Source organism: Benincasa hispida, chromosome 3, assembly GCF_009727055.1.
Source record: "Benincasa hispida cultivar B227 chromosome 3, ASM972705v1, whole genome shotgun sequence".
In the NCBI taxonomy this organism is placed as follows: domain Eukaryota; kingdom Viridiplantae; phylum Streptophyta; class Magnoliopsida; order Cucurbitales; family Cucurbitaceae; genus Benincasa; species Benincasa hispida.
Window position 1 is genome coordinate 37,001,614 of NC_052351.1, and position 27,069 is coordinate 37,028,682.

Below are 27,069 nucleotides of genomic sequence, written 5' to 3' on the forward strand. Positions count from 1 at the left end.
ATCTGAAAGCTGTCTTCAAAAGTGGCGGGAACCCTACTCTTCTTCCACGTTTCCCTCTCTTCGCTTGTACTTCCACTTCCATTGCTGAACCCTCTCCCTACCCAAAAAACCAGAGCAATGAACAACGGCAGCGCTCGGAAAGGTCGACCGCCGCCGCAGCACCCATCGCCGGCTCCAGCGGCCAAGCACCAGGCACTTTCTCAAGAGGAAGATTTCGTCGACGAAGATGTCTTCCTCGACGAGAATCTTCTCGATGAGGACACTCTCATCCTCCGCGACATCGAGGAGCGTCAGGCCCTCGCTACCCGGCTTTCCAAGTGGGCTCGTCCACCTCTTTCCCAGGATTACCTGTCCCAGTCGAAGAGCATCGGTGAGTCGAAATTTGCTGCTTACTACATTCTATGGTTTTCTTGTTAGTTGGAATTGGAACTTTAACGCGCGCGCGCGCGTGTTTGTTCGTCCGGCGTTTCAGTGTTTCAGCAATTGGAAATTGATTACGTGATCGGGGAAAGTCACAGAGAACTGTTGCCGAATTTGTCTGGGCCTGCCGCTATTCTTAGAATTTTCGGGGTTACGAGGGAAGGTTTGCATCCTTCTATGAATTTAAATTTATCTGTTATTCCAATGAGCAATTTTGTCCCAAAGAAAGTGGTAATCATTAGCTAGATGTCTTATAGTTCAGCTTGTGCAAAAGTGTCGCTACTTTAAACAGAATTGCCATATAATATGAGGATTACTACCATCGTTGGTTTTTGACGGATCAGGTTTATAGGTAGAATTCTGCTGGAATATATCTGTGGTGCATTCCTTGACTCATGTCTGCCTTGGTTTCATTTTTCCCCATTTGAATTTCCATACTCGTTTCAGTGGATGCTATTAGTTTTGAATTGCAAGCATTCTGATGGGCCAATTGGTATTTAAGGTAGGATTGACTCTGAGTAAGTTTTTCAAACAAAATTTCAAATGAGATTGAGGTCACACTTACATTATCTCTAGACGCACTGCAAGAGTGATTTCCCAGATGTTAGGCCACACTCCATTTGGTGCATGCATGACTAAGGTATTGTCTACTCAAGTGCTGGCAAGGGATGGATCATTGATAAGAAAAAGTTACAAAGAAAGAACGAGACGGACAATTTTCTAGGGAAAAGAATTCTAATATAACAACAGAATAAATATACAAACTTTTAAGGCAACACCACCTAACAATCATTTATAAGGAAATACTATCTCTGATTCTTTCCATTAGAAGTCTTGTCTGAGGTTTATTGTTGCAAGTTTTACTTGTTTCTGTAAACTCCGCTTCTATTCATATGATATTCCATTCCGTTTGATATATATCAGGACATAGTGTATGCTGCCATGTTCATGGATTTGAACCATACTTCTATATCAGTTGTCCTCCAGGCATGGGTCCTGATGATATCTCTATCTTCCACCGAATTCTTGAGGTATGCCTTCTATCCTTTATCTGTTAAAACTAGTAAAATTGAAAGTTCTAAACATCTGTTGTTGTTGAATTGGGTATGATGTCTTAGGCTAGAATGAAGGAGGTAAATAGGAACAGTAAAGCACCTAACTTTGTGCGGCGCATTGAATTGGTGCAAAAGAGAAGTATTATGTACTACCAGCAGCAGACTTCTCATCCATTTCTTAAAATCGTTGTTGCACTGCCAACAATGGTCACCAGCTGCCGTGGTAATTATCTCGTCTTTCATTTTTCTCAATAAAAGATCGGATTCTCATATATATGTGTGTTTGTGTGTATATATATTTTTTTGGAGTAGTTTCTCATTGGGTGGTGTAAGTTTTTTATAGCCTTCACTATTTATCTTTTTATATATGCTGTTTAATAAGTTACATTTTCCATTCCCTGTGCTTGTTTCTCTGTTCTTTTAAAAATAACTACTCACAAATTATCTCAAATGATATTTTTTTTGTATTTTGAGCAATAGACTCTTTTCATTATATCAATGAAATGTCATGTATATATATATTTTAAAAATGATATTTTCTCATAACATCCACATGAGAAGTGCTCTGTGATTCTTCTTAATATAATATTGCTTCTTATAAAGAAAAAAGTTCTTGTATGATGCTACTCTGATGTAATCTTTCATTTCACCAATGAAAATTTTGTTAACCTTTTTTTTTCCCAAAAGAAAAATCCATATGAGAAGTCTGAGTTCATGCTTTATCTCATTTGCAACATGTCAACAATTTTTTTCCAGGTATTCTTGATAGAGGCATACAAATTGATGGCCTTGGTATGAAAAGCTTCATGACATATGAAAGCAATGTGCTTTTTGCCCTCCGCTTTATGATTGACTGCAATGTTGTTGGTGGAAACTGGATTGAGGTTCCTGTGGGAAAATCTAAAAAAACTGTTAGAAATTTATCATATTGCCAATTGGAGTTTGACTGCCTGTATCCTCTTGTTCTAGAGGTCTTCATCTCTGTATCTATTTCTTAAAACTTTTATTTAAGTTCTACCTTTAGGCAGGCCTTTTAATATTGGCACTTTTCCTTAATACTCATCATAGATATTCAGACTTGATCAGCCATGCCCCAGAAGGGGAATTTTCTAAAATGGCTCCATTTCGGATATTGAGTTTTGATATTGAGTGTGCAGGGCGTAAAGGCCATTTTCCTGAGCCTACCCAGGATCCTGTGATTCAGGTTTAACTCCTTATTTCATTTTATTGTCATTTTGTGTACTAAAATCCATTTATTGGATTTTCGGTTTTGAATTTTGTTCTCTTTCATGGTTTGGGCCGTGGCCTTTTTCTGAATGGCTTACTCTCGTTTCTTGCTAAAAAAAAGGCAATTTTGTTTACTCTTTCTGAATGAATCTACCAACATCTAGGTGGCAAACCTAGTTACTTTGCAGGGAGAGGACCAACCGTTCACTCGCAATGTCATGACCCTCAACTCTTGCTCTCCTATTGCGGGTGTTGATGTCTTATCATTTGATACAGAACGTGAAGTATTGCTGGCTTGGAGGGTATTATTATATTTAGATCATATTCTTTCATAATTGCATTTTGTAGTTGTTAAAATGATCGGCATCCTTTCTGAAAAAACCTCAGGTGAATCCTGCATTCACAAAATAACTACATATGATATTTCTTAGAGTCTGAAGAACTTTTTTGAAGACGTGAGGCTTAGTTCTAGACTTATGCATAAGGTTTGAGCACATGCATAATTTCTTTTGTCGAATTAAATTAGTTTCTTATAAAAGGAAGATTAGCTTTAAATTAGTTTCATTTGTTGAATTAACTATTTGAGGGATAACGGATAATCTCTAACTCTTGCCCTTAGTGCTTATTTAGTTCTTTTGATGAATATTCATCTTTGTTTCTTATAAAGAGTATAAAAATAAAAGGAAGGTTGGCTCTTTAATCAATATACCAATGAGTAGTCAAGACCCTGTGATTTAGCTAATGCCAAAAGATAACTTTTTAGCTTAGGATGAAATTAACGATTTGTTTGGTTATACATTTAAAGAAAAGAATAATTAGTAGATAAAGAATGTGTGCTCATGTGCTCAAGTAACCATTGACAAATGTGAAAATGCACGGATATCTTAATGTCTTTTGCAATTTATAAACTTGGCAGTGTTTCTTCTGAGGATCAAGGGAAGGGGACATAAAAAAGATGATCTACTTATGATGCTGTAGTTATATACCATAGTGACTAATGGACTTCTGATGAGCGTGTAAATTGTCATTTACACGAATGACGAGAATATTTTTAACTGTTTTGGGAATAAGTTTAACTGTTATGGGAATATATTTGTTGCAGGATCTAATTCGTGAAGTAGACCCTGATATAATAATTGGATATAACATCTGCAAATTTGATTTGCCATATCTAATCGAGGTGATTATACTAATGCATTTGGTTTATATAGTTCTTCGTATTCCTTTTTTTTTGGGATAAAGAGTTCATCGTGATTAAGAAAATGTTATATGTTGTAGTTGTCATTTGTTACTATCACTTATGTCTATTGATTAAATTCAGACTAATTCACTGTCCCAATTTTCTGGATGCAGAGAGCCGAGACACTGAAAATACCAGAATTTCCAGTATTTGGTCGCATCAGGAATAGTAAAGTTCGTGTCAAAGATACTACTTTTTCTTCAAGGTATACATAATTTTTTCTTCAAGGTATACATACTTTTTTCTTTATTTATTATTTTCTTTCTGATGAGAAACATGTACTCCATTTCATTGATGAGATGAAATTACGAAAGAGAGCAAACTATGCCAGAAGAATAACAAAAACCTTTACTCTTCATAAATAAAACTTCCATGGAATAACCTGTTTAAAGTTCAAATTTACTGAAAAACAAGTGACTATAAAATGTTGTCAATTAAGAAATAATTATTTTGTATGCTATCAAGGAGACGGGCTTGTGTAAGCATCCTGGTCTCGATGGACATATGGCTAATATGATGAGACATCCAAAAATTTCGTTGGGAATGATAGCGTTAATTCATGCTTGAAGGAATCTTTTATGGTGTTTCATTTCTAAGAACAATGAAGCAGTTGAAGTTTGTGGCACTAGTCCCATCAGTAAAACTATCAACAAAGATTCTATAATAACTCCTGTCTCTGGAATAGTTTGTGGCACTATTCTACAGAATCTCTTGTTAGAAGGGGGTGAAGATGGGTCAGGATACCCTGTGGAAAATTTATGGCGAATGAATTTCCCATTGATTTTTCTTTTTGTTATATTACAAATTTAGTATTTGATTTTTGTGTTTGTTTAATCCTTGAATTAAAAGAAGGTTTCAATAATCTTCGTGAACTTCTGATCTTGAGTTTAATACATCACTGCTGTTACTACGGTTACTTAAATGTTCTTATGATATGATTGTTTCTTATAAGAAAAAAAAGAAAAAAGATATGACATGATTGGACTAACCAAGGATGATTTGACATGATAGGATACAGAGGAGATGGTAAGGTGAGCTAAAAGATTTCCATTGCAATTAAGTGGAATATATTTTATATTGATTTTATTTTTGTCCTGCTTGCCATTATTTTATTAAGATGCCATGCTCCTTGTGTCACCCCGTAATTTGTTAGTCTAATGAGCCCAAGTAATGTTGTTAACCAAAACCACTTATTATAATCAAAATTGAAAATTTAGGGACATAATTAAAATTTTTGAAGTTGAAAGACTATATAAATACACATACAATCATGGAAGTTCAATGACTTAATTTGTAATTTATCCATTTTCTTGTTACATTATCTTTTGTTTTAAAAGTAACTTAAATTGCAATTCTAGTCCTTGAACTTTGAAGTTTGTGTCTAATAGGTCTCGGAATTTTAAAAAGTTCATAATGGATATCTAAGCTTTTAATTTAGTGTCTAACAGGTCCTTGAAATTTCAATTTTATGTATAGATTCTTGACCTATTAAACATTTTTAAAGCTCACATCTATTTTACACAAAAATAAACTTTAAGGCTCAATTAGACACAAAATTCAATTTCATATCTAATAGATCCATTAATTTTATAAAAAAGTCGAATGTGTCAAGGACCTATTAGACACACAATTTAAAGTTCATGGATCTATTAAATACTTTAAAATTTATGGGACTTATCATACACTTTTAAAGTCTATGTAGGCACGAAAAACTTGAAAGTTCAGGGACTTGAAAGTAAGACATTGTTTTTTAATTTTTACTAACATAAACATTCAATACTATGTAATGTAAATCTTTGGTGATGTTAAAAATTTTATACCTGAAATTTAGGCCAAATATATAATTGCATCCAAAATGTGTATACAAATTTTCAATTTTATTCCCAATATTTCGAACCTTCATTCTTTTTAGCTTGTAATGGTGAAGGTTTCTTGACGTTAATGACAAGTTCCTGTGGCATTCTTGTTTTTAATTCGACATGCTACAATTATTATACTATTTGGATTGGTACTGTTTGCTTACCACTAAAGATTCAATTACATTATCTTATAAAATAAGAAGCTTTGCACTTTTGCCGATAAAGGGTAGACAGATAAGATCTACTAATGGTTCTAATGGTTTTTTTTTTCTGTTATGTTTTATATCAACATTCGTTTTCTTGGTGAGAAATGAATTTTGTTATTGATGAATGTCTCAGACAGCTTGGAACAAGGGAGAGTAAAGAAATAACGGTGGAAGGAAGAGTTCAATTTGATTTACTTCAGGTTTTATCTTTTATATACATTAAATAATTAGCACGGACAATGCATGCAGAGTTTTAAATCTTATTTTATTTTATTTTGTTGATAATTTGAATAATCTGAATTTTTCTCATATCTCCACAAATGGGTATTGTCCTAATATATACACCGATGAGAGCCAAATATGGCAAAAATAATCAACGGCAATATGAATGGAAATAAGAAAAAAATATGACTGGAAAGGAATGAATACTAATTAAAAAATAATATTCCAAAGAGAGGGGAAAGGAGAAGACTTTCTGTATTCAACACTCCCCCTCAAGCTGGATTTGTATATGTTGATTAAGGCCAGCTTGGTCTTTAAGACTTCAAAAGTGTTCTTGAATAGAGCTTTTGTGAGAATGTCAGCAATCTGCATCTTGGTGGGTATGTAGTAAAAGGAGACACTTTTGTTTTCTATTTTCTCTTTAATAAAGTATCGATCAATATCCACATGCTTTATGCGATCATGATGGACCAGGTCTTTGGCAATACTTATAGTAGCTTGATTGTCACAATGTACCTCCATTGGTTCTTCTGATGTGATTTTAAGTTCTGATAGGATGCTTTTGAGCCAGATTCCTTCACATATTCCTTGAGCTAGTGCCCCTAGTTCAACTTCATCACTACTCCTAGATACGACTGCTTGTTTCTTGCTCTGCCAAGTGACTAGGTTTCCCCAAACAAAGGTACAATATCCAGTTGTTGATCTTCTGTCTATTTTTGAGTTTGCCCAATCAGCATCTGTGAATACTTCAATGTTTCTTTTCTTAGATTTCTTGAAGTACAGTCCTTCTCCTGGAGTTCCTTTCAAGTACCTGAGTATTCTATAAACTGCTTGCATGTTTTCTTCAGTTGGACTATTCATAAAGTAATTTACAAAGCTTACTGTAAAACAAATATCAGGTCTGGTATGAGTTAGGTAAATTAGTTTTCCAACTAGTCTTTGATACTAATCTTTGTTAACCATTTTGTTTTCTTTGCTTACGTGATGATTCGTGTCAATAGGAGTATTAGCGGGCTTACATCCAAGCTTACCAGTTTCCTTTAAGAGATCAAGGACATGTTTTCTTTGAGAAATACTCAAACCTTTCTTTGAGTGGGTCACTTCCATTCCTAGGAAGTATTTAAGGTTGCCTAAGTCTTTTACTTCGAATTCCTTAGCTAAGAGTAGTTTTACTTTTCTTATTTCTTCTTCATGGTCTCCTGTAAGGATACTGTCATCTACATAAACGATGATGATTGCTACTTTACCTTTGCAAGGATGTTTGATAAAGAGGGTATGGTCAGATTGACATTGCAAGTATCTGTTATTCTTTACTACTTTGGAGAACTTTTCACACTAGGCTCTAGGGGATTGTTTTAAGCCATAAAGAGATTTCTTGAGTTTGCATACCTTATTTATGGTTTTAGTTGATTCTATATCGGTGGGTATGTCCATATAAACTTCTTCTTCTAAGTCTCTATTAAGGAAGACGTTCTTTATATCTAATTGGTGAAGTATCCAATCATTATTTACTGCTACAGAAAGGACACTGATAGTATTTAATTTTGCCACCGGGGCAAATGTTTCTTGGTAGTCAATGTCGTGGGACTGGGTGAATCTTTCGACAACCAGTCTAGCTTTGGGCCTATCGATTTCTCCATTAGCTTTATATTTGATGGTGAAGATCCATTTACACCCTACCGTGTTTTCCCCTGGGGTAGGTTTGTTATTTCCCATGTGTTATTCTTTTCCAAGGCATTTATTTCGTCTAATACAACTTGCTTCCAATTGGGATCTTTAAGAGCTTCATAGACGTTGTTAGGAGTGCATATGTTGGATAGGGTAGTTGTGAATGCTTTAAACTTGGGAGAGAGATGTTTATAAGAAAGATAATTTTGAATAGGATGCATCGTACAAGTTTTTACTCCTTTCCGTTTGTGTTGGAAATAGGGTTTTTAACCTAGGGGCATTTATGTAATTGTGTAAGACCCCTAGGGCTTCCTACTGTCTATTTATACAGTGAGTCCCTGTGTATTTAGTGTATCAGTTTTAATAAGAAAAGACTTTATATCGTAGTTTTTCTCCCTGTACTAGGGTTTCCACGTAATCCTGTTGTTTTTCTCTTCCCTATTCTCTTTTTAACAGTTTGCAATAAGAAGATCGAGGTTTGTCGTAAGGGTTTCCGTCGTGGAGTTAGGGACATGATTTTCGTGTATTTCTGTCAGATTTTGACTAAGTACCCGTTTATGTCCAAGGGCGCTTGTTTTCCTTCGAGTATATACTATGGGATCTTTCTTACGTTCGAGTGTGTTTTGGTTGGAAATATCAGTTACATTATAGACTATGGGATCTTTCCTACGTTCGAGTGTGCTTTGGTTGAAAATATTAGTTTCATGTAGGAAGGAAGCATTTTCTTCAATGAAGGTTGTTATTGGGGTTCCTTTGTTCAACAAGAATGGAAGGTTCAATGATGTCTTGCTTTTGAAAACAAGGTTGTGTTTCAAAGAAGGTTATATTCATGGAGGTATAAAATTTTAACGTGGTAGGTGAATAGCATTTGTATCCTTTTTGGCTTGGAGCATAACCTAGAAATATACATTTGATTGCCTTAGGATCTAGTTTACTCCCAGTCGATGATCTTGAACAAAAACTGTACAACCAAATATCTTTAAGGGAACTTGAGAGAATAATCTATTATGTAGGAATACTTACTTAAGTTTTTGTAAGGGAGTTTTGAAGCCTAATGTTCGAGAGGGCATTCGATTAATAAGGTATGTGGCGGTCAGAACAGCTTCTCCCCAAAACGATGGGATGGGGTTAACGAAAAGCATTAAAGCTCTAGAAACTTCTAAGAGATGTCTATTTTTCCTCTCTGCAATTCCATTTTGCTGAGGAGTGTTAGGGCATGTACTTAGGTGGGCACTACCTTTTTCTTTTAGAAAGTTCCCCAAGGAAGTGTTAAAATAATCCTTAGCATTATTAGTGTGAAAGATTTGAATTTTTGTGTTAAAGAGATTGAGAATCATGGCATACATATTTTTAAATATGAAAGTAACCTCAAATTTTTCTTTCATCAAAAAGACCCAAGTAAGTTTTGTGTGATCATCAATAAAAGAAACAAATCATCGTTATATTCTGAACTCTACTAGGTCCAAAACATCACTATGCATTATAGAAAAAGGATGAGAGGGTTTATAAGCGCTTACCGGATATGAAGTTCGAGCCAACTTTGCCATTTCACAAGACTCACGTTGAAAAACTTGAGAACTTTTATTAAAAATATCTGGAAAAATTTGTTTCAAATAGAGAAAATTGGGATGTCCTAAGTGATTATGCCATAACATTATTGTACTATCATAATTGTCCTTAGAAACAACAAAAGTAGATTTGCTAAGTCCTAACTCCTTGACATGAGAATTGGAAGCATTTTGTATGTAGAGACTCGAAGATTCTTAGCATTGCCAATCGTCTTTCCTGAATTCAAATCCTGAAGTATGTAATTATGTGAGTGGAAAGTGGCAATGAACCTTTTTGTAAGTGTTAGTTTTCTAACATAAAGTCTTTAGAGATAAAGTCATTGCCATTTCCCATTACTTTAGAATAGGTACCATCAACAATTTTTACAGTAGTTTGACTGTTACAATAGACATAATTAGTTAAAAGTGAGATAGCGCCTGTCATGTGATCTGAAGCTCCAGAATCAATAATCCAAGTACTACAATTTTCTTTAGTTGCATCAAGGGCATAGAGGAAGTTACCTGATTGTGTAACTGTAGTCACACTTGTTTCTGATGCTTTTTGAGTAAATTTGATTGACCAAAGAGTTTTTGGAGAAGATCCAATTGCTCCTTAGTAAACACATTATTAGCAGGGTAATGTTACCTTCAGTTGTTGCACTTGTTTGGTAGGCCTTTCCAGGTCTATCGCCTGTTCCCTTGTTTGACTTCCAATATGAAGGTTTGCTATGAATATCCCAACACACTTCTTTAGTGTGTTCTGGTTTTCTACAATGCTCACACCATGGTCTTGGTTTCAGTTGCCGATTATCAGTTCCTGTGTAGTTATGATTTTGATTGTAGCGGTTATCACGAGTATTTATACATACCTCATTACCAAGATTACGAGCAATTAAAGCCGATCCTTCAGTTTCAAAGCTTGCAGACACTCCTAGCATTAGTTTCTTCCTACTTTCTTCTCTTCTTACTTTTGCAAAAACTTATCTGATGTTAGGTAAGTGTTTAATAGCTAAGATTCTACCATGTACCTCATCTAATTCTTTATTAAGGTCGAGAAGAAATTTGAACACTCGTTTCTTCTCAACTATCTTTTTGTATGTAGCTCCATCTATAGTGCATTCCCATTTGTGGCTTTCAAATACATCAAGTTGTTGCCAAAGCTGAGACGGTTGGGTGAAATAATGAGTAACTTGCATATCCCCTTGCCGTATCTCGTGAATTTTGCCTTCAATTTCAAATGATTCCGCTGTATTTTCTTGGTCGGAATAGGTTTCACAAGTTGCTTCCCAGATGTCGCTTGCAGTCGAGAAGAGTAGAAATCCTTCACCAATTTCTGTCGTCATGGAGTTGATTAGCCATGACATACCATATCTTGTATTTTGGATCAACTTGGTATGGGATGAGATTTTCGCTTGATAGATAATCTTCCTTTTCTTTTCCACATATAAACATCATAACAGATTGTGATCAAGGGAGATAATTCCTTCCATTTAATTTTTGATTAGTAATTGGAAGAATGGTCCCTTCAGTACTGTTAGTATTCATAGATGTCATATTAGAATGTTTAATTTTGTAGAGGAAGATATTTACCACTTACCCAAATATTCTTTGTAACAAAGAAAAAACAGAAAAATACGTTCTCACAGACCCGAAGCTGGGTGAAAAATGATCCGAAATAATAGAAAAATGAATACGGAATGCCTAGGCCTGGAAATGGAAAAAATGATGTTCCCAGACCCGGAAATAAGGAAAAATGATGTGCCCAGACCTGGAAATAAGAAACGACCTAGACCTGTGAACCTGATTCAGCAATGGTGCGACTCGGTTGGCCCTATGACCCGATTCAGCAGCGGCACAGATTCAACCCACGACCTAGATATGTCCGACCCGGTTGGATACACATGACCCGATTGTCCCACGATGAGAAACCCTTGCTTTTTGTTGCTTAGCCGCGACTTCACTCCACGATTCTTGGCCGATCTGCTTTAGAAGGTTTCGATCGGCTGCGATTTGCTTCTGACATGAGGCTTGACTTCAATTTTCTTCTATTTGGATGATTCCTCACGGATTTGCTTCGGACGTGAAGCTCCTGTTCATAGATAGAGTTTTTCTGATGCACAACTTCAAACGAATCGGTATATTGATTGAAGTTTCAATGCTCTGTATTTCTTTACTAGGATTTTGGATGAAAATTCACAGAGATGCTCTGATACTATGTTGATAATAATTTGAATACTCTGAATTTTTCTCATATCTCCACAAATGGATATTGTCCTAATATATACATGGATGAGAGCCAAATATGGCAAAGATAATCAACGGTAATAAGAATGGAAATAAGGAGAAAATATTACAGGAAAGGAATGAATACTAATTACAAAATAATATTCCAAAGAGAGGGGAAAGGAGAAGACTTTCTATATTCAACATATTTTATAAGAAGCAATTTTATTGATCAAATAAAGTATCCAAATATATACAAAATGAGCCCATATTAAAGGGTATACAAAAGATGTTTCCAATTAACAAGGAAAGAGTAAAACTATGACTATGAAACGCTGGTTAATTTAATTTTATTTTGAAGCATAATAAGTTTCTAAATGAGATTTGATTAAATATGAATAACTAAATTGCCTGTATAGAAGCTGCATATATTTGAAATAGTTGACCGATATCTTTTAATGCATTAATTAAGTGTACTGATTTTGTTTCCTGACCATTTAATATTCTGTAAATGTATGTTCCTACTGAATGGGAACTAATTGAATATATTATTCTAAGTCATATGTAAAAAAACAGTGTTTTAGGTCTTGACAAGCTTTTGATCATGTGTGTTAATATATTCCTTGGTGTGACAAGAAAAATTCAAATAAGTTAACTAACTACTAAGTCGATTATAGTGTTGACATTTTTTTTAGTCTAGCAACAAATTATTACAAACTTTTTTCGAGTAGTAGAAATGTAGCAGAATTACTTTTACTCTTGCCATTTTTAATCATAAAACGAGTTTAATTGGTAGTAGCTACTTGCCTGTTTACTCCCTTAAGGGTAGATCAATCGGTAGCAGCCACCTCTCTCTCTTTCTTCCTTCTCCATTTAAAAAAAATGAATATTAACGTTCATGCCCTTTTTTGTTCTCTTTGTTTTAGATTAAATTATTTAATTTAGAAAATAACTATAAATCTAATTTTTTTTTATGTACCAATGTTTTTGGATTAACTAATGCATACTAATTTTATTTACTTCATTATATTAAAATAGGCATAATATAAAAATATTTAATTGTTAATGTGAAGTTTGAATGGTAAATTAATATTTAGACTTAATTTTGCCATTTGATTTAAAAGCAATAGAAAATAATGTTTTAAATTTACTTTATCATTTGTAATTGAAATGAATGCTTATTTACTAAACAAGAAGAGATCATTAATAAAATGCTGTAATGTAAATTGAAATCTATTTTTGTGCTTGTTTGGAGACCCATTTTGTGGGTGTTTCTTGTGGTTTGTCTTTGTATTCTTTCATTTTCTCCTCAATGAAAGCATGATTATTCATAAAGAAAATAAAAGTGTTAACTATTTTCGATATCCGAATAATTAGTGTAGTAACATTGAAATCGTTGGGGATATGCCGTGAGAGCTTTTCTTTGGGGTTGTTGGCTTGAAAGGAACAAAAGGCTTTTTGAAGATAAGTTTGTGGAATTCAATTCTCTTTGTGGTGATTTACCACTTTGTGCCGGTGCCATAGGTGTATCAAATTCTTTTGTAATTGTTATATTTCGATGATCTTCGATGGTTTTTATTTATTTTTTAAATAAAAAGATTATCTCCCTTTGGGTGAGGGTTCCCCCTTCCCCCCGACCCTAGGTTTTATTTCCTTTGGTTGCTGTTAATACATCATCTGTTTCTTATTTAAAATAAAAGTAAATTTGAATGTTTGAAACCGTTTTCGAAGTAGTTAGTTACTAAAATATTTTTCTTGACGTCTGAAAAGTTCTATACATTCTTTTAACATTTAACTATAAAAGATAATTGAACTAACATCTTGAATGTATTACATGTATTGAAGGTAATACGTGATTTTATGAATGGACATTTGGAATAACCTTATTAGAGAGGGTTTAAATTGGTCATAAAATTATTTAAGCCTTTTAATATGTTAAAGATAAAGTTGTTACGAGTTCATCACGGCTTAATTTATATTAAGTTTTTGTTCTCTTTTCTTGCAGGTTATGCAACGAGATTATAAATTAAGTTCGTACTCGTTGAATTCTGTCTCTTCACATTTCCTTTCTGAACAGGTGATACTCAGAAGTCCTCCCTTAGACCTTGTGATTTGAATCCACAGTATAGTTTGTTTCTCCTGACAATTAATATGTATGAATTCTGTCACTGTGTAAATGTTAGTTGGATTTGGATAATTGTTTTCTATTTTGTAGTTTACACAAATAAAAAGAATACATTTCTTTTTTTAAAAAAGAGGATTCCGTTTAGTTTACCAAGAGCCTAATAGTTATGACGTATTTATATTTTAATTTGTTAGGAATAATGAATTATCAAGCTCCCATCATTTTTTTATTGTTCAATCACTGGACAATTTTTATCAGCTTCATCATGTTTTTGAAATCAGCGATATGGGACAGGAAATTTCTTCACCTTAGTTCTGATAGAGCACCACAAAATAAGAAATTACTTTATTATCATGGCGTTTTTTAAGCCAGCAATGTGGAGTAGGGAATTTATGCTCCTATTCCTGAAGTTGAGCACCTCAAAGTATCCAGTACATTTTTGCCATTTACCTTCACACTTGTATAGGTATCAGGGCATTCAGGTTTTTTAAAGGGGTTCGACTGAGGTTGTTGGGAAGCTAAGAAATCTTGGTATTGGGACTTTTGAGATGCTTTACGTGGTAAATGAGGACAGGAAAGAACTATTTTCCCTCCAAATTTATTGGATCTCATTGGAAGGAAAAAGAGAAAAAGCAAGTTAGTTTTTGTATTTCTATTCTTGTTATCGATGAACAAGAAATTAGCTCATCCAAATGTGTGACTTCTGCTAACTTGTTGGGTTTGCATCATCAATTGGTCCAACCATCCCAATATGCATGCTGTTTCTTGTGCACTTGCCTTTCCGCTCTGCAAGTCTTCTTGTATTTAATTCTAATTCTCTTATATTGTGGTTTTCATGGTTTATAATTTGCCCTTTGATTACCTGCTGTAATATTTGGATTGATTTGGAACCAGTTTATTATTATAGAGAGCACTGAGGTTTTAAGATGCTGTTCTGTTGATGCCTTTATTTTTTTTATTAGGCCATATAATTATTTGCTAGACCAAGTTAGTGTTAAATTTCTTCTTTGCTATACCTGCACGCTACACTAGCTTTTTACTGTAAATTACCTATATAACCTTAATATCAGCTTGTATTCATATGCATGGTTGCTGCAGAAAGAGGATGTTCACCATTCAATAATATCAGATCTTCAAAATGGCAATGCGGAAACACGGAGACGGCTTGCTGTTTATTGTTTAAAGGTGCTTACCTCAACTCATTTGCCTTTCAGATTTTCCCATCTTATTCTGTACTTCATTTACTTACTATTATTCTTACTTTGATGCCATCCATTTTACAATTTGAAATTAATCCTGCAAACTGGTGTTGACATTTGTGAGAACTTAGAAGAAAAGTTTCTTTTAGTCCACCTTATTCAGTGTGCATGGAGGCCGGTCTCTTGCATTTTGAGGTTGCATTCCTACCTGGAAAAAGGCTTTCTTCTCTAAGGGAGAAAGACTTACTCGTGATTAGGTTGAGTGAGTTTCTTAGTTATATTTTATCTCGATTAAGAATTTCAGTTCCGGTAAGTAAGTTTATTAAGAGAGTGATTGAGAACTTTTTTGTGGGAAGGGATAGATGAGGAGGGAGGGTCCTATTTAGTTAAGTGGGAGGTGGTTGTTAAGCTAGTAGAGTTAGGCGGTATATGGATCGAGGGCTTGAGATTATGTAATTAGGCTCTCTGGTAATGTGGTTTTGGTGGTCCTTCTTGGAGCCAAATGCTTTGTGGTTCATATTTATTGTGCGTGAGTAAGACCTGTACACTTTTGTGTGGGTTGCAGATGGTGGTGCTATTGCAGATGGTGGTGCTAAGAGCCCTAGTAAAAACATTGGGAAAGCTATTGCTTCTAGCTCCCTTCTTTTTCGTAACTTTCTTTTGAAACGGAAACGGAACTTTTCATTGATATAATGAAAAGGTCAATAGCTTAGAATACAAGGAGACAAAATATCAAACCAAGAAAATTAAAAGTCGAGGATCTGGAGGTGCACCTAGACATCTCAACTATGTTGATACCCCCATATCACCCTCATCATTTCCAATACGAGATACAATTATTCAGAGATTACAAAAAAAAACTAAATCACTTGATTATATAGAGAATAAAACGCATTTCAATTAAGACAAATTCCCTGGATGGAATAATCTTCAAAATGCTTGGATTGTGAACTCCAAGTAGAAGCTAATAAGCGGTCTGACCCCATCTGTCAGGCCAATCTTTATACTTATCATGGAAATCTCAGATACCAAAGCTTTAATTGCATTTGACCATAATATCTGAGTTCTAAAGGCAAGAGAAGGACCAACCAACAAATGGAAAATGTTGTCTCTAATTGAATTCCCAAAAGCCCATTGCACACTGAAGCAGGAAATTAGCAAGAAAATACACCCGCAATTTCTTGAGAAGGAACAATCAAAAAACAGATGCTGCATATCTTCCCCATTGGCTAAGCAAAGAGGACAAATCGAGGGTGATAAAAGTTTGTTTTGCAACTTGTGTTGCAAAGTGGATGAACAATTACGATAGCTTCCAAATCTCCAAATCTCTAATTGATGGTGGCCTTGGTGGATGATAATCTTGTAAGTGGAGGTAGTTAGACTTATAGGTCTAAAATCTTTGACTTGTGATGAGTCAACCTTCTTGGGAATTACTCCTTGATGCAAGCATTCAGCTTTCCATTAGAGTGAAATTCCTCAAACAACTTCTGAAAGACAGCCTTGAAATTCTACCAGAATTCAATGAAAAACTCTACTGTAAAATCATTTGGCCCAGGAGCTTTGTTTTTTCCAAGAGGTTTAATTGCCCGAAGGATCGCCTCACTTTGAAAAGAGGCAATTAAAGCTGAATTTTGAACGCCGACACACAATTCCAAGTCATATCAGAAGGAATGGCTCGAGAACCTGAAATTTTCAAATACAAAGAAGCAAAATAGCTTAAAATTTCTGATTCAATCTCCCGATAAGATTGAAAGGTTGACCCATTGCTTAAAACTAATTCAGTAATCATATTCTTCCTCTTTTTTTGCTGAAAGAATTCTATGGAAAAAGCTGGTATTTTAATCATCCAACTTTAACCAATTCAACTTGTATTTTTTTAATTAAGTTCCTCTCCTCCAGAAGGTATAAATTCATAAGATCTCCCTTGATGGCTAGTCTAATATCCATCTCAACAATTGAAAGGTCTTCTCTCTCGGCTTTCGAATAAAAAAAGGTCAATTTAGATAATAAATCTCTCTCTTTTCTTTTCCTTTCTAGTTCATATTCCACAAACCAAGATTTAACTTCATCTTTTACCTTGCGCAGCTTGAGACTTATTGTAAAACCTGCCCAGCCTTCTGGTCGATCATGATCCAAGACCTTTTGGATGATCTTCGAGCACTCTTTAATCCTTCTTTTTCGTCATTTATTTGATGTTTTGTTGGGGAAGGCTGGATTGTTTACTTTTAGGAAGATTCTTGGGTGGGTGACAAGTCTTTTTATGAGTTTTACCCACATTTATGTCATGTCTTGGTAAGAGGTTGCATTATGTGGCTTCAATTTTACCTTCCTATGATACCTTTTTAACAATTTTGTTGGGTTTTCATCGCCTTCTTTTTGATAGAGAGGCGATAGATGTGATGGATCTTCTTCGCCTTTTCGTAATCCACTCTCTTGGATGCATTTATATTTTGAAAATCCTGGTAGGTTGTGATTTGATGGAAACCTTGATCTGGTATGCCTAAGCCTTTCATGAAGCTAGATACATGCTTGTTTTCTAGATGATAAACGCAGTATCTTCCCTCAGCTTCTTTTTTTTTTCCCTCTAAAAAAAACTTTGTTGATCTTCACATGCTAGGTTTTAGAATCCCATGGTGAAATATAGAAATGAATATTCTTACAGCCACCAATTGATATTAATAGACCTTGCATTTTCTTAGCTTTGGAATTCAATTGAGGTTGTTGTTTCCCATCTTTTCTTTATAATCTTTGGTAATGTCGAACTTTCTTAAAATTCTATTGGTTTTATATTTTTGGGGTGTGGGGATTCAGGATGCGTATCTTCCACAACGGCTTTTAGATAAACTGATGTTCATTTACAATTACGTGGAGATGGCTCGAGTAACTGGTGTTCCTATTTCTTTTCTTCTTTCAAGAGGGCAAAGCATTAAGGTAATCCTACCGTCTTTTAATTTTGTAGTCACTCCTGTTGACCCAACACAGAATTGTTGTCAACTTTAGGATTTTTTTCCCAGGTACTCTCGCAACTCCTTAGGAAGGCAAAACAGAAAAACCTCGTTATTCCAAATGCTAAACATGCAGGATCTGATCAAGGAACCTATGAGGGTGCTACTGTAAGTTCTTCAAAATCCTATATAATTTCCTTGGTGTTCTCAACATTTTATTTTATTCTTATTGATGCTTTTAAGTAGTAAATGATAGTGGTGTCGGCTCTCTATCATGACACAAGTCTTTAGTGTCGGTCCTGACCTGAGTATCAATTTATACATGCCTTCGAGTTGAAATGTTTGATTAATTTTGTTCACTGGTGCAATTGGTTTGGTTCTCTTAAACTCTTCTCTCTGATGAGATTGAACTCCTAAGAGTATAATTTTGATAGGCATCCTAGTCTATATTCAGTGTCAATTAAAGGAAAAATGTTAGTGGATGCACATGCCATCCCTTGGGTTATAATATGATATTAAAAGACAATGAAGTTGGAGACTTTGTAACAAAAACACAGCTGACAATTCAAAAGAAGCCCATTTGAAAAATGCTATCTTACAGCTCATTGAAGCTTCAATACAGCAGCTCATCAACCGTTGATTTGTTGAGAAGTCATAAATTTGATTTGGGTCAGGTGGATTTTTGTTCAAATAATGTAGTATCCCCATTTGAAAATATACAGTTTATAGCTTCTTCGTGGAATGCTTTACACAATTATTTTTGTAACACACAACGTTATCTGATTAACTTGTATTGCAGGTTTTGGAAGCAAGGGCGGGGTTCTATGAAAAGCCCATTGCTACGCTGGATTTTGCATCTCTATATCCATCCATCATGATGGCATATAATTTATGTTATTGCACTCTGGTGACGCCTCTTACATATTTTTGGCTTATAGAATGTGCCTTTCCTTTCATGCTGGGAAATTATTCTCAATAAATTTGGGGGAAGCCTTTCAACTTTGAACATTCTCTTGAAGGTGACTCCAGAAGATGCTCGCAAGCTAAACTTGCCCCCTGAACATTTCAACAAAACCCCATCTGGTGAGATATTTGTCAAGCCAAATTTACAGAAGGTCAGCGGGTGAATAATTTCAATTCTAATGAAATATGACTGATTCTTTAATATGTTTTCAATCAACCTGATTAAAGCATACACATTTTGCAGTAAATATTATGTTTCTAACTAATGTACCATATAACTTTGATATACTTCAGGGGATACTTCCTGAAATATTAGAAGAACTATTGACTGCTCGGAAAAGAGCAAAGGCAGATTTGAAGGTTATTGTGTTGCTCTTTTCAACCTTGCCCTGTTGTGTCACACAATCAGTGTGCCGTGCCAACTTCATTTTTATACTACTGGTTTTGTCACTCATTTACTTCGTTTCTTCCCTGTTACCTTTGTGTAGGAAGCGAAGGATCCTTTTGAGAAGGCTGTGTTGGATGGTCGACAGCTAGCTCTGAAGGTACATTTCACATTTTTGTTAGTTTGCTGAATAATGACCCAGTTTCGTGTATATATATGTATACCCCTTTTTAATTAATTAATTAATTTTATTTTTTAAGTTTTGTACCAACGTGTTGCCTGCCACCTTTTCAGATAAGTGCAAATTCTGTGTATGGGTTTACAGGAGCTACTGTTGGTCAGTTGCCATGTATAGAGATATCATCGAGTGTTACAAGCTATGGTATACTTAAAAATATAATTTAATGTATTTCATCCTTAATTAAATTCTTTATATTGGGGCAATGACTTTGATAAAGGGCTAAGAGGTCATGGGTTCACTCCATGGTGACCTCTTACCTAGGATTTAATATCCTACAGGTCCTCTTGACACTCAAATGTTGTAGGATTAGATGGGTTGTCCCGTGAGATTAGTCGAGATGCGCGTAAGCTGGCCTAGACACTCACGGATAGAAAAAAAAAAAAATTCTTTATATTCGATTTGTTCATATGATTGAATTGGCTATCTTAAAGGTCGACAAATGATTGAACACACAAAGAAGCTTGTGGAAGATAAATTTACAACGCTTGGGGGATATGAGCACAATGCTGAGGTAAGTTTATTTGTTTGCAATTTCATTGATGTATGAAATTTAAACAAAATGGGGTAAAAGAAAGATCACCTAAAGGAGTTACAATAAACTTCTCCAATTGGACAAAAGAGAAGCAAAACTATTAGTGCAAAAAGAGAATCCTATGTACACCACGTTAGAGCAAGGTAAAGAACATTATCACAAAGTTCACATGGGCCATTTCCTTGGCTCCAAAACTCATTTGTTTCCTTTCCTACCACATCAACCACAAAAAAAGCACAAACTAAATTCTTCAATATGACGAGGTAAGTTAAACTTTCTGTGATGGTAATTTTGGAAATAATATAATTTATGTAGCTCCTGTTTCCAAGTTTATTTATGCCCAAATTTCCAGAGAAACTTGGTCTTGCCTTTTATTAATTCAATGATCATTTGCTGCATCTTTAAGTGGGTTGTATAAAACGAGGGAATCTATCTGATTACACTTCTAGGAGCACATCAAAGAACGAAGAGATAGATATAATACAAACAGAAAGAAGTTAAGGGGATAATTTTTCCATTTTGATTTAGACAATTACAGAACTAACAACACATATTTGACAATGGATGCAAATATTATAATAGATCAGACCGTTCTAGTCAACCCCAAAGAATCAGGGGTACGACTAGCTACCCTTTTTCCTGATTAATCTCTTAACTTAAGATTTTGAAGTTCCTTTGGTTTCTTGCTTATCGTTCGATCATTGATCTAAAAAAATGTCGATATGTCCGGATGGTTAAGGGGACAGACTTGAATTGTTAAATCATTGATAATTTGATTCTTTTGTTGCATCAATCCATATCTCATTGATGATCTTACGGAAGTCAGTATTTTATGGTTTTAGGTAATCTATGGTGATACAGATTCCGTTATGGTACAATTCGGTGTGCCCAGTGTAGAAGCAGCAATGATCTTGGGAAGGGAAGCAGCTGACTATATCAGTGGTACTTTCATAAAAGTAAGTTAACTGGCGTTATTATGAATTTTTTTTTCCTCTCTTTTATTTTTTTGTTGGTACGCTGCTAAATGCTCTGCAGGAGCTTTTCTATTCATTTATATATCTTTATTTGGGTATAATATATGAATAAATTAACTGTATAGTTTTGCTTTCAAATCTGAAGTCAACAGTTTATTGAATGTGTAGCTAGTTGTCAGTTTATTTTTAATACTTTTCTAGGAAGTTGCAATATTTAAAAGTATAAGATATGTAATCTTTTCTTATAAATTTTCGTGTGCGTTCTTAGCTGATGTTTCCTCCATGGCATTCTCAATTTTCTTGATGTGTTTGTCCATGGATTGTAGCCTATCAAGTTAGAGTTTGAGAAGGTATATTATCCATATCTGTTGATTAGTAAGAAGAGATACGCTGGTCTATTTTGGACTAATCCAAACAAGTTTGACAAGATGGATACCAAAGGTAATGATGGAGAACCTAAAACGTCTTTGTCCATGATTCAATTTATTTTCTCCATTTCAAATATTCCATTTGACATCTACAGGCATTGAGACAGTTCGAAGAGATAATTGCTTATTGGTGAAAAACCTTGTAAATGAGTGCTTGCACAAAATTCTTATCGATAGAGATGTCCCAGGGGCAGTTCAATATGTGAAGAACACGATTTCAGATCTGCTTATGAACCGTGTGGATTTGTCACTCTTGGTCATCACTAAGGTTGGAGATATATGTCAAATATTTTTATTTCATTCCACTAGCTGTCAGGGAGTACGCTTATTGCATGCTTTTGCTTCTAGGATATAAATCGGAAGGCTTTGTAGTGCACTAAATTATTTGATCCACAGGGACTAACAAAAACTGGAGATGATTATGAAGTGAAGGCAGCTCATGTTGAACTTGCTGAGCGCATGCGTAAGGTTGTGGCGTTTCATTGTAGTTTATTTTCCCTAGCTTCTTGACTCTATATTTGGTATCAAATTCCCACACTTCAGTTTATCTTCTTATTTTCTGTCCAAAGGCAAAACTCTTAATTTGAAGAGAGGAATACTAAAAAAAGGCAATAAACTAACAGTAACAATTGGGGAGAGAAAAAAAAGGGAGCAAATACAAAGAAGGGAATTAGAACAAAGGAAAAAAATATAATAAATACAATAATGGAAATTTTCCCATTTCCAACAATATTGGTTCCATCTTGGCATGGGTAATAATGAAGAGAACTTTTTACAATTCGTTCGCCCATGTAGCGATCCATTGGGTTTACAGTGAGAGATTCTCAGTTTTCTGATTCTATTATTGTGGCACTTGGCTTAAGACATACATCACTCCTATTTTTACTAGTAATTATTTTTCTATTATTGATCTATTCTTTAGTTGCCGTTCTATTTGTCAAGAGGATTAAGGTTGCTGAGATTTTCTTTCGAGGATGAGTGGTTTGCATTTAGTTGAATGAGAGTCTATATCTAATCCCACGGTATTGGCGGCCTTGAACCTAAGAGTCACGTGAACAAAAATCGAGGATAAAAAGGTACTTCGGAGATGGTCCCGAGGTCGTGAAGGTCTCTTTGGAGGAGTTGGAGGATCTCTCCCCTGCAATTGTTTTGAAAGATAATTGGACCTTTCAAGGAATTCTCATTTGTGATTCCCTCATTTATGTCATGCGTGTAACGTACTCTCTGTTTTTTTTTTGATGAAATGAAAAGAGGCTATCCCTCGTATAAGCAAAGGATACGTGAAAGCTTAGTATCTTTAGATCAGTAGGTGCACTTGGATATCTCAACTAGGTTGACACATCCATAGTACCCTCATCATTTTCCCATACAAATGTTCTTGAACTCATCTTTAATAGCATGTCACTTAAGGCTAAAGTTAGTAAGAATTTATACCTCTTGCCACTCCCAATCCTAATGTTCATAGAATAGGAAAAATGTAGCACAATGAATATACTTCAAAGTAATTCAAATAACTTGGATGCATTCATCTTGATTAAACTCAAGCAATTTTTTCCGACTTATCCCTATTTTTAACCTGTGGTTGCTTAGACATTTCTAACACTTCCACACTCCACAAATACCTGACCGATGACCTTACTTCCCCCCTATTGCAGGGGTTTGTATGTTTACCTACAAGAACTTGGTCTCAAAGAGAAATTCATCCATTAGTAGATTTGCTGCAAATGAGAATGCCAAAATAATAGGGTAAGCTATCTGCCAAAAAACAGCACCAAATTCATTATCGGAGGGATAAAAAGAATGGAAGAGAGAACAATGAAGATTCCAACAAGAGAGACCACCCACAATCTTCAAAGCTGCTGAACACCACAAAGAAATATTGAAAATGAAACCCATAATCAGTCGAAAAATCTGCTACAAGAACTGTTCTTAATAATAACTGGAAAGACCTTTGAAGCTTCCAAAGAGTGGAGCTCATTGGCAATGATTGAGGAAATTTTCTTTGAAGATGGGGAAATCCCTATTTCGCTTAGGCCTTTGTCGAGACCATGGAGAAGATTTTCAAATTTTGAAACAAGGCTGCTAGACCATCCCTATTTCATTTTGGCATCCTAATCAATAAATAGCATTGTTATTCTAATAGATTCAAGACTCCTGTTAGTGCTCCTTAGCTTAGTATTTCCACACATCCATCCATGTGTTTCCAAGAATTCTGGAAATATACCATTAAGTCGCACAAGAAGCATTTATAAAATGAAAGAAATACGTCTCCTTTCTAAACATTTTATCTTGCTTTTTGTGGTATGTTTTCTTATTTCGTGACTTGATTGCATGACCGCTGTCAGTAAGAAAAAATGTTTGTGATTTATGTAGTTGCTGCAATGGGTGACTGTTCTTAAAACAAGATTATCTTACTTCTTTTTATCCTTAATAGCGAGATGCTGCCACTGCTCCAAATGTTGGCGATCGTGTCCCTTATGTGATCATTAAAGCAGCAAAAGGTGCCAAGGTAATCTATTTGATATTTCATCCCCTCCAATGCTCAACTTGTATGAAGATTAATATTGTATGACTATCAGGCATATGAGAGGTCAGAGGATCCCATTTATGTTCTAGAGAATAGCATACCTATAGACCCTCAGTACTATCTCGAGAATCAGATTAGCAAGGTTGGATTTCTTTATGATTTACACTGTAATTTCTTGTTTTCTGTTTTCTTGAGTTACATAGCCAATAAAAGAGTATGTCTAAGTTGCAGCCTCTTCTACGAATTTTTGAGCCCATCTTGAAAAACGCTAGCAAGGAACTTCTACATGGAAGTCACACGAGATCAATTTTTATTTCTACTCCGTCAAATGGTGGCATAATGAAATTTGCTAAGAAACAGCTTACCTGCATTGGCTGCAAGGCTCTGCTAAGGTAATTTTAACAGCTTTGTTATCCATCTTAGTTTTGCTAGTTTGAAGGCATATTTTCCTTTTCTTCTAATGTTCGCTGTAGCAAGCTCAGTATCTTGCTAAAGTGGATTGTGTACCTATAGTATTTGTAGACCTAAATTGCTCATTGTGTGTGGGTGTGAATTTTCTCCAGAACAAGTGAGTAATTTGTACAATCAAAAGAATAGGACTTATCTTCGAAGGTTCTCCTAATCCTTTCCTTCCAAAGCTCCCAGAAGTTCTCCACAAAGCACTAGCCTTTCTGCTAAGGCTCCACCCATTTAACAAATTAATACTTTTAACAGCCAATCCTCAGCACCCAGTGACATACACGAACGAAGACCAAAAGCCATAAAACTTTGATTCCAACCTCTCTGAGCAAAGGGGCATCTTAGAAAGAGGTGCTCCAGATTCTCCTCTCCTCTTAAGCACAAAAGACACACCGAGGGGGAGGTTCCAATTTTGCATTTTCCTTTGCAATCTATCACGAGTGTTCAAACTTTTGTGAGCAAGACTCTAAAGAAAAACTTTTATCTTCTTTGGCATGTTAAATTGCCAAATTAGGTTGATCTATGGAGCTTGAAGCTTTTGTCTAGTTTTAGTAATCTTCAAAAATGCCAGATGACTAGAGTACTTCTATTTTAGTTTGATGCATTAAAGTTTGGGTACCCTTGAATCATAGACCTAAGTTTGGTTTAGGCATTCAATCTGACAAGGATATTTTGTTTCTTACTTTTATGCCTGACCAGAATACCTAATTAGAATGTGCTGCAACGAGCTGACTTATACCTCCAACTAGTGATACTAGAGGGTTACGCTGTTTATCTATGCAAAGCTTATATGATAATGGTGAATTATGGGAAAATAAGAAACTTTTCTAGGGTCAGTTAAATGCCCAAAATTCTCCGTACAGGTTTGGATCACTGGATATATTATATATATTAAATAAGAATAATAATTGTTAATTGATAAGGATACTGAATTTTGTAAATGAAAAAAGAGAAGAGACTAATACTCAAAATACAAGGAGAGGACAAGCTGAAAGAAACAAAAGAACAAAAAGGTCACATGCCAAACAGCAAACACCAAACACCAAACTTCAAAGAATTGCCAAGAACAAGAACAAAATAAAAACCAATATAAATCAGAAATATAAAAAAATAGAAGAGTCCCAGCAACGTGAAATAAAAACCACTGAAGCAATAAAGCTGAATTTGATAGACTGATTTTTGTTTCCATTTTGCGCTACGTTTCAGAAAAATGAAACAAATTGTTTCAGACTAGGACTGGTTTGTTGCATCGTTTTACCTAGGAATACAATTCACGTTTGGTGAATATTACCTGAAATGTTATATCTGAAAGTCAGCTTAACAATATTTTTTCAATAAATTCCGTACTGTTCTTGACTGTACTCCAGCAAGGCAGACAAAACTCTCTGCTCACACTGCAAAGGAAGAGAAGCGGAACTTTACTGCAAAGCAATTGCAAATGGTAATCTTCTTTCTAAGCATTTACTCGAAATGTCTAAGCTATTGAATTCTCACCTGTATAAAATTTGATTTATGTTCGACAATCATTCCAGTGTCTGATTTGGAGATGGTTTTTGGGAGGCTTTGGACACAGTGCCAAGAATGCCAAGGGTCTCTTCACCAAGATGTCCTCTGTACGAGGTATTATTGTTTTATCTTCTTGACATGATTCTTATTTGATTGGAGAATTGTTAGATAGTTAGTATATTTAAGTTTAATATTTGTTTAGTTTGTTGACTTAGATTAATTAACATTTTAGAATTAATTAGTTAATTGTTTTATTTACTTGTAAGGGATAGACTAAGAAGTGAAGACATTTTAGTTTGGAAGTATGACCACGTCTGACATGTGGACATTCCGACACTAGTTGGACATGTATTGTACTCTTGTTAGTGCAACAAATGTGTTAGACATGCATAGAACACGTGTTAAATAGACTAAAAATACACATGTACGACAAAATAATGAATTTTTAGTGTGAAATACATCAATTTTTTTTTTTAAGCATATCAATGTATCAACTCATTTACTTTGAATTTTATTTTGGGATAAAAATGATATATATTTTTATAAATAATAAATGCGAATTACTTTTTGATAGTATTATTAGCATGCATGCAGATTTTATATTTTCTTAATTCAAATTTTGTTTTCATACCCTTTTTTTACCTGGTTGTTTTTGTACCTCTGTTTCATAGTTTCACGAGTGCAATATTTTGGTTTACAGTCGAGACTGTCCGATATTTTATCGAAGGAAGAAGGCACAAAAAGACATGGCTGAAGCTAAACAGCATTTGGAACGTTGGAATTTCTAATATCGTTGAAAGGTTTTGTTTTGTTTTTCATCAAGTTCATGACTTAGATATCGACTAGAAATTTGTTGTTTCTAGAAGCCTCCCTCCTGTAAATTATAGTTATTATACATTTTAAGGCAATTTATTGTTACATAATTTGTGTATGAACTCCTGGTTCTTGTCACTGTTGTGATTTTGCTAGTCATTCGTTCTTCAGAGCTCGTGGTTCTCTTGCGCCATAGTGCCCATCCTCAGGCGTAGTTTCTAAGTTCTACTCGGCCATAGAGAGCCCGAGTAGAACCCCAATTGTTGGGAGAGTGGGGAGGTTTCTTCTTACCACCTAGGAGTTAA

The 27,069-nt window shown here is 34.9% G+C and overlaps 1 protein-coding gene across 1 annotated transcript; it reads left to right on the top strand.

Moving 5' to 3' along the window:
- Positions 1-26,886, top strand: LOC120073241 (DNA polymerase delta catalytic subunit). The gene is made up of 30 exons (XM_039025966.1): positions 1-370; positions 473-583; positions 1,345-1,451; positions 1,539-1,698; positions 2,232-2,427; positions 2,544-2,679; positions 2,867-3,004; positions 3,805-3,882; positions 4,056-4,147; positions 6,141-6,207; positions 13,673-13,744; positions 14,891-14,977; positions 17,803-17,922; positions 18,006-18,104; positions 18,736-18,843; positions 18,956-19,051; positions 19,194-19,259; positions 19,388-19,444; positions 19,579-19,666; positions 19,957-20,036; positions 20,900-21,013; positions 21,358-21,472; positions 21,555-21,727; positions 21,856-21,927; positions 23,894-23,968; positions 24,039-24,128; positions 24,218-24,378; positions 25,813-25,886; positions 25,978-26,065; positions 26,652-26,886. The coding sequence occupies exons 1-30, from the start codon at positions 118-120 to the stop codon at positions 26,737-26,739; spliced, it is 3,261 nt and encodes a 1,086-aa protein (XP_038881894.1). The 5' UTR covers positions 1-117; the 3' UTR covers positions 26,740-26,886.
- The last annotated feature ends 183 nt before the right edge of the window (positions 26,887-27,069 follow it).